We start from the raw sequence: 9065 nt of genomic DNA on the forward strand, positions 1-9065 counted from the left end.
TGCTCGCTCCAATTGTTTTTCAACTCGTTTGAACGCGTGTGGGGTGAGGTACTCCATGAACTGCTGTGTACATTCGTCTCTTGTTCGCACGCTACAAGGGACTTTGGAAAACATTTGAGCAACCCTCGTGTCGCGCTCTGTTCGCACCATGGTGAGAAACGAAAAGAAAACAGATAGAAACTCCAGCAGAGAATTCGACGGTGACGTCATTGATTTCAGTTTTTGAAATGTTGATTCCAATCGATTGTTGGTGCGCTCACCGAGGGACATTTGCTTGTGTTTGAACCCCTCAACCCATTGCTCCGTGATCGGTTTCCAATTGATGTTGTAGTAGTCGATGACTCGTCGATCCTGTGTGGACTCTAGGTTTCGGTAGTTGGCATTATACTCTTCTTCGGACGTTGCATACGCCAGCTTTTGTATAATTTCCAGCACTGTAGTCCTCTCTCCCGCACTGATCGCCATCTTCTCTGTGGTGATCTCACGCTTGAACGTCCGCAGGACGTGGAACAGGCAAATCTGTAATGCAGCGTTTGGAATCTCATCTCTGAAAACGTTCCTCTCTACCATATCCTTGTCGGTCATCACGACCTTCGTGTCGGTCCACCGTGGATTGTGTCTCTTGAACAACTGAATCATTTTCCTTATCGTGTGTTCCTCCTCACTGGCCACAACAAACGCTGCGACGATTTCGGTTTCTCCATTCCCGTCCACAATGGTAAGGAGATAGAAGGGCATTCTCAGTTCGTTGGTCTTATGTGTCGCATCCACAAGAATCAGTTCCGGAAATTGGCTGAAGGTGTGCTGCATAGACGCATCTTGTATGAAAATCCCGCTCAGCACATCATTTTCATCTGCTACGTATTCAGCAGTAACGCCTGGTTGACTGTTCAAATAACTGGCGATGTCGTTGAGTTGAGTCTTCGAGCAGGAAGACTTTGACTTTGATTTCACTGAGGTACCGATGTTGTGAATGTCTTTCATGGTTAAAACCTTTCCTGAATTTGTCGACAAATGATGCCGCAGAAGTTTTCTGTCTGCGTTGACCTTGAGCATTTCCTTGGCTTTTTCCTTGTCTTCCTTATTCAATCGGCGTTGAGCCGGCATGACATTATACAAACATTCTAAGACGTTGTGGTTATGAATGTTGTCGAACTTCGTGACCAGCAGATGTGTCCCCTCTGGATTTGCGCGAAGTTTTAGTGTGAACGGACACTCGATTTTAAACGTCTTTTGATTTGGACGTAATCCCGTCGATTTGCTGTGGTGTTTCTTCCCTCCATGTACACACGAGTACGTCAGTTCGTAAAACTTGATGGCGCTATTGAATTTTCTATTTGGACATCGTCCTTGTGCTGCCGCCAGAGTGCGACTGTCGCGTTTCCACAGCTGCACAAATGTGGATTTCTCATACCCCACAAGTGCCTGTTGAAACTCTTCATACGAAGCAAATTGATCACCGACGTTGAAGCCCATTTTGTTGCTGTCTGTCAAACTCCCAAACGTGTGTTTGATTGCCTGTCGGATTGTCGAGCATCGGCCTCGGTTGAACGAAAATCACCCTAAAACGACAGGGCAGATTTGTCCATCAGTGAACACTTCTCTCCCCCAAAGAAATTCCCATCAAAAACTGTCATTTATTGGTGAGTATTTAATCACACAGAGAGAGAGAGAGAGAGAGAGAGAGAGAGAGAGAGAGAGAGAGAGAGAGAGAGCCTCTACCGGCAAAATAACCTCTACCGTAACATATCGTTATTTTGCCGGTATACGCAATGGGCAGCGTCCAACCGGCAAAATAGCCTCTACCGTAACATATCGTTATTTGCAAGTGCCGGTACGCGGCAACGTAGCCTACAGGCTACGTTGCCGGTACCGGCAAAATAGCCATTTCGTTAAAAATAACTCCCACCCCCCCACCCCCCTTTCTATTATAAACCGTCAAGCAGATAGCGTTCATCAAGGTGCATATTTTCCGTGATATAGCTTGACACGATTTCTTTTTTTTTACATTTAGTCAAGTTTTGACTAAATGTTTTAACATAGAGGGGGGAATCGAGACGAGGGTCGTGGTGTATGTGTGTGTGTGTGTGTGTGTGTGTGTGTGTGTGTGTGTCTGTCTGTCTGTCTGTCTGTCTGTGTGTGTGTGTAGAGCGATTCAGACTAAACTACTGTGCCGATCTTTATGAAATTTGACATGAGAGTTCCTGGGTATGATATCCCCGGAAGTTTTTTTCTTTTTTTCGATAAATACCTTTGATGACGTCATATCCGGCTTTTTGTAAGAGTTGAGGCGGCACTGTCACACCCTCATTTTTCAATTAAATTGATTGAAATTTTGGCAAAGCAATCTTCGACGAAGCTCGGGGTTTGGTATTGCATTTCAGCTTGGTGGCTCATTAAAAATCGGAAACTTGTAATTAAAATTATTTTTTTATTAAACGATCCAAAAACAATTTCATCTTATTCTTCGTCATTTTCTGATTCCAAAAACATATACATATGTTATATTTGGATTAAAAACAAGCTCTGAAAATTAAAAATATAAAAATTATGATCAAAATTAAATTTCCGAAATCGTTTTAAAAACTATTTCATCTTATTCTTTGTCGGTTCCTGATTCCAAAAACATATAGATATGATATGTTTGGATTAAAAACACGCTCAGAAAGTTAAAACGAAGAGAGGTACAGTAAAGCGTGCTATGAAGCACAGCGCAATCGCTACCGCGCCAAACAGGCTCGTCACTTTCACTGCCTTTTGCACTAGCGGCGGACTACGTTCAGTTTCATTCTGTGAGTTCCACAGCTTGACTAAATGTAGTAATTTCGCCTTACGCGACTTGTTTTTTTTACATTTAGTGAAGTTATGACTAAATGTTTTAACATAGAGGGGGAATCGAGACGAGGGTCGTGGTGTATGTGTGTGTGTGTATGTGTGTGTGTGTGTGTGTGTGTGTGTGTGTCTGTCTGTCTGTCTGTGCCTGTGTGTGTGTAGAGCAATTCAGACTAAACTACTGGACCGATCTTTATGAAATTTTACACGACAGTTCCTGGGAATGATATCCCCGGACGTGTTTTTCTTTTTTTCGATAAATGTCATTCATGACGTCATATCCGGCTTTTTGTAAAAGTTGAGGCGGCACTGTCACACCCTCATTTTTCAATCAAATTGATTGAATTTTGGCCAAGCAATCTTCGACTAAGGCCGGACTTCGGTATTGCATTTCAGCTTGGTGGCTTAAAAATTAATTAATCACTTTGGTCATTAAAAATCTGAAAATTGTTAAAAAAAACCATTTTTTTATAAAACGATCCAAATTTACGTTAATCTTATTCTTCATCATTTCCTGATTCCAAAAACATATAAATATGTTATTTTTGGATTGAAAACAAGCTCTGAAAATTAAAAATATAACAATTATGATCAAAATTAAATTTTCGAACTCAATTTAAAACCACTTTCATCTTATTCCTTGTAGGTTCCTGATTCCAAAAACATATAGATATGATATGTTTGGATTAAAAACACGCTCAGAAAGTTAAAACGAAGAGAGGTACAGTAAAGCGTGCTATGAAGCACAGCGCAACCGCTACCGCGCCAAACAGGCTCGTCACTTTCACTGCCTTTTTTTAAATTTTCAGAGCTTGTTTTTAATCCAAATATAACATATTTATATGTTTTTGGAATCAGAAAATGATGAAGAATAAGATGAACGTAAATTTGGATCGTTTTATAAAAAATTGTTGTTTTTTTACAATTTTTAGATTTTTAATGACCAAAGTCATTAATTAATTTTTAAGCCACCAAACTGAAATGCAATACCGAAGTTCGGCCTTGGTCGAAGATTGCTTGGTCAAAATTTCAATCAATTTGATTGAAAAATGAGGGTGTGACAGTGGCGCCTCAACCTTTACAACAAGAAGGGCAAAGCCCATACGACTCACATGCTTGACCTTGACCTTTACATGACCTTGACCTTCAAGGTCAAATAACTAAACCTAGCAATGACATCATACACTAAGAACTGCTTTACACATTTTTCCTACCAAAATACATGTGACCTTGACCCAAGGTCAAGGTCATCCAAGGTCATGCAACACAAAGCTGTTAATTCAAGACATAGGAAGTACAATGGTGCTTATTGGCTCTTTCTACCATGAGATATGGTCACTTTTAGTGGTTCACTACCTTATTTTGGTCACATTTCATAAGGGTCAAAGTGACCTTGACCTTGATCATATGTGACCAAATGTGTCTCATGATGAAAGCATAACATGTGCCCCACATAATTTTTAAGTTTGAAACAGTTATCTTCCATAGTTCAGGGTCAAGGTCACTTCAAAATATGTATACAATCCAACTTTGAAGAGCTCCTGTGACCTTGACCTTGAAGCAAGGTAAACCAAACTGGTATCAAAAGATGGGGCTTACTTTGCCCTATATATCATATATAAGTGAGGTATTCAATCTCAAAAACTTCAGAGAAAATGGGAAAAATGTGAAAAATAGCTGTTTTTTAGACAACATTTATGGCCCCTGCGACCTTGACCTTGAAGCAAGGTCAAGATGCTATGTATGTTTTTTGGGGCCTTGTCATCATACACCATCTTGCCAAATTTGGTACTGATAGACTGAATAGTGTCCAAGAAATATCCAACGTTAAAGTTTTCCTGACGTCCGGACGGACGGACGGACGGACGGACGGACGGACGACGCGGGTGAGTACATAGACTCACTTTTGCTTCGCATGTGAGTCAAAAAGCCGGATATAACGTCATCAAAGACATTTATCGAAAAAAAGAAAAAAAACTTCCGGGGATATCATTCCCAGGAACTCTCATGTCAAATTTCATAAAGATCGGTCCAGTAGTCTGAATCGCTCTACACACACACAGACACACACACATACACACACACACACACACACACACACACACACACACACACACACACACACATACACCACGACCCTCGTCTCGATTCCCCCTCTATGTTAAAACATTCAGTCAAAATTTGACTAAATGTAAAAACTCAACGTTAGCATTCTTTTGCCCACTAATACTTTATTATATGATTCCTGGTTGCTCAGGTGAGCACAAACAAGTCGCGTGAGGCGAAATTACTACATTTAGTCAAGCTGTGGAACTCACAGAATGAAACTGAACGCACTGCATTTTTTCACAATGACCGTAGTCCGCCGCTTGTGCAAAACGGAGTGAAACTGACAAGCCTGTTCAGCGCGGTAGTGGTTTCGCTGTGCTGCATAGCACGCTTTTCTGTACCTCTCTTCGTTTTAACTTTCTGAGCGTGTTTTTAATCCAAACATATCAATATGTTTTTGGCATCAGGAACCGACAAGGAATAAGATGAACTTGTTTTTAAATCGATTTCGGAAATTTGATTTTGATCATAATTTGTATATTTTAAATTTTCAGAGCTTGTTTTTAATCCGAATATAACATATTTATATGTTTTTGGAATCAGAAAACGATGAAGAATAAGATGAACGTAAATTTGGATCGTTTTAAAAAAATTAATTTTAATTACAACTTTCAGATTTTTAATGACCAAAGTAATTAATTGATTTTTAAGCCACCAAGCTGAAATGCAATACCAAACCCCGACCTTCGTCGAAGATTGCTTGGCCAAAATTTCAATCAATTTGATTGAAAAATGAGGGTGTGACAGTGCCGCCTCAACTTTTACAAAAAGCCGCATATGACGTCATCAAAGACATGTATCGAAAAAATGAAAAAAAAGTCGGGGGATATCATACCCAGGAACTCTCATGTCAAATTTCATAAAGATCGGTTCAGTAGTTTTAATCCAAACATATCATATCTATATGTTTTTGGAATCAGGAACCGACAAGGAATAAGATGAAAGTGTTTTTAAATTGATTTCGAAAATTTAATTTTGATCATAATTTTTATATTTTTAATTTTCAGAGCTTGTTTTTAATCCAAATATAATATATTTATATGTTTTTGGAATCAGGAAATGATGAAGAATAAGATGAACGTACATTGGGATCGTTTTATAAAAAAAATGTTTTTTTTACAATTTTCAGATTTTTAATGACCAAAGTGATTAATTAATTTTTAAGCCACCAAGCTGAAATGCAATACCTAAGTTCGGCCTTCGTCGAAGATTGCTTGGCCAAAATTTCAATCAATTTGATTGAAAAATGAGGGTGTGACAGTGCCGCCTCAACTTTTACAAAAAGCCTGATATGAGTTCATCAAAGACATTTTTTTTTTAAAAGAAAAAAACGTCCGGGGATATCATTCCCAGGAACTCTCATGTAAAATTTCATAAAGATCGGTCCAGTAGTGAATCGCTCTACACACACACACGCACAGACAGACAGACAGACAGACACACACACACACACACACACACACACACACACACACACACACACACACACACATACACCACGACCCTCGTCTCGATTCCCCCTCCATGTTAAAACATTTAGTCAAAACTTGACTAAATGTAAAAAGGACCAATAGATAATAAATGTATAAACGGACTCAATTTAAACCGAACAAAAAACCGAAAAGAAGCTGGTAAAAAAAACACCCAGCGTACCGAAATAATGCGACCCCGACTGCCAAAGCTATCCCAGGTCACTCTAGTCGCGTAAAAAGCGTCCACCCAAAAGTCAGTCTGCACGACCATCAGCGCGGCGGTCAGGTTCCAGGTACTCGGGTTCCATGATGAGTTAAGCACCGTCCATCCGCCCAGCTTGGAAATGATCTTGTCCAGCAGAGGCTTCGCTTTCAGCTGCTCGCGCGTAAAGTCGTCGGTGCAGGATCGGTAGAAGTCTTTCAGCTTCTTCTCGGCCGACCACGGAGTGTACTTCTTTGAGGGAGCGCTGAGGATGGTCATGAGACGATCCTCATTGACTTGCGCCATCTGTGTCAGCATGTCTGGGCCGAACGAGTAACGGTCCACCGGGTTCTTCACCTTGTAGCCCCCGCAGGCGAAGGCGTGGAAGTTGTCGCAGGGGCTGACGGACACGTTGAGGAGCTCCATGAGGTGGCCTGAGGTCTTGAGACACATGCTGTTCTTGCAAACGTTCTCCGCCCGGGAGCGACCCACCTCGGCCTCCTTAAGCTCCACGGCGGAATGTCCGAACAGCCCGGCGAAGAGGAGGCACAGCACCAGGAGAAAAGCGGCCACAAGTCCAAGCAGAATCTCGCGGAAGCCGAACCTAAACGCGCGGAATGTGATCATGGTCGAGTCTCCGAAGATTGAGTTCTTGTCGTTCGTGTTGAACTCGTCCGCCATGTTGTTGTTGTTGTTGTTGTTGTTGTTGTTGTTTGTGGTGGTGGCGGGGGTTGTTGTTGTTCTTCTTCTTCTTCTTCTTTTGCTCCTTCTTTTCTGATACCTTCTTCTTCTTCCCTGTCTTTATTATGCACTCCCACGGTACTGGTTCAATTACATGCTTGTCTATTTACCACGGAAAATTGTCGACAGGAGAATGAACACAAAACCACATGAGCTCCACAATGCCCGCTGCCTTATCCAAAATAACGACCTATTTCTGGTTTAAAACAACAACAACATTAACAACAACTACAGATTCTCAATTGACCAAATTGTTCAGCATATTGCGGAGTGCTGTGCAATCCCAATGAAAATCCGAACAAAAAGGACGCTGCCTTGTTAGCACGTTATGTTCTGTTATGTCTTCTCACGTTGCTGCTCAACAGTCAACAAGAATATTATGATGTAAGTAGTCCTGTAAGCTGAAAGCCTCCCCAGCAAAGCTCAAAACTTCAAATTGAAAAGCAGCCTCATACACACACACGAAAATCCCACATAAAAACCAGACCGACTGTCGCAGCTTCTGCTGATGGTGTTATTGTCGTGGCGATGGTGACGAAGGTGTAAGAGTGTGTCTCACCAAGCGCTGTCTTTCATCAGTCAAGAAAATCAAGTAGAAAAATTTCTTCTGAAATGATCAAATGCACAGTGTCATGATTCATCCTTTTAGAAACGTTATCGATGTCTTTTCTTTGAGTCTTCTCTCCTGCAGCCAGTGTGCAAGACTGATAAGTTGCGCTTTACACAATCGTTTCTGCTGACTTCGTGGACGCTGCTTACTTTGTTGAGTAACGTTTCGAAATGAAGTTCTCCCTCACGTTTTGAGTAGCAAGTCCCGTGGCAGTGGCCTCTGAGTGTATAACATACCGAACGAAACAATGGGCCACAAAACACGACAAATGGTTTTCTGAAACTAATTTGCAAACCCACAATGGCAAACCGCCTACCGACAATTAAATTCGATTGACTTCGCACTGCTTGTTACTGCCAGTTTGGTATTTGTGAAGGTATGTATCTGTCTCTGTGACCGTCAAGATTGATTCGTTCGGGGTTCAGTTCTAGTGACGAAAAAGATTGCAAACCTAAATATCGAATTTCTCTCTCTGTCTCTGTCACACACACACACACACACACACACACACACACACACACACACACACACACATCTCTCTCTCTCTCTCTCTCTCTCTCTCTCTCTCCATCTGTCTCTCTCTCTCTCTCTCTCTCACCATCCTCTCCCCATCTCACCCCCGCTTCCCTGTACCCTTTCCCGAAGAATCATACGTTCTAGATGTCGAGCATTTTCGCCGTCTTGGTCTTGCGATGAAGACCTACATGTTGTGAAACACACCCCTCCTCCCCCCCTTCCCCCCCCCCCCACTCCCTACCCTCCCCTCTCTCCTCCAAGCACCAAGTTCTGTGGATGATCGACCCACCTCTCTCGATTTCTCTGTCTTTTCTTTCTCGCTCTCTCCACCCTTTATCTTTCTCCTCCCCACATGTGCCTCCCCCTTCTCTCTCTCCCCCCCCTTCTCTCTCTCGTTCTGGCTCTCTCTCCTCCCCCCCCCCCTCTCTCTCTCTGCCTCTCTCCCCCTCTCTCTGTCTCCCCTCTCTCTCTCTCTCTCTCTCTCCCCCGCACACCCACCCCCTTGCCCCGCCATTCCCAAATCAGCAAACGCTGGTTGCGGAAAGGTTGCACGCGGTTAGTCGCGGTTCAGTTCTCAGCGAAC

At 42.3% G+C, this 9065-nt stretch overlaps 1 protein-coding gene across 1 annotated transcript in view; it reads right to left on the reverse strand.

The window, feature by feature from the left end:
• LOC138970769 (endothelin-converting enzyme homolog) overlaps window positions 1-8339 on the reverse strand; it is a 62128-nt gene extending 53789 nt beyond the window's left edge. The window contains exon 1 of the mRNA XM_070343290.1: window positions 6595-8339. Coding sequence (XP_070199391.1) covers window positions 6595-7296 — 702 coding nt within the window. The 5' untranslated portion in view covers window positions 7297-8339. The remainder of the gene's footprint in view (window positions 1-6594) is intronic.
• Between the last annotated feature and the right edge of the window lie 726 nt (window positions 8340-9065).

This window comes from Littorina saxatilis, linkage group LG7 (genome assembly GCF_037325665.1).
Source record: "Littorina saxatilis isolate snail1 linkage group LG7, US_GU_Lsax_2.0, whole genome shotgun sequence".
NCBI classification, from domain to species: Eukaryota; Metazoa; Mollusca; class Gastropoda; order Littorinimorpha; family Littorinidae; genus Littorina; species Littorina saxatilis.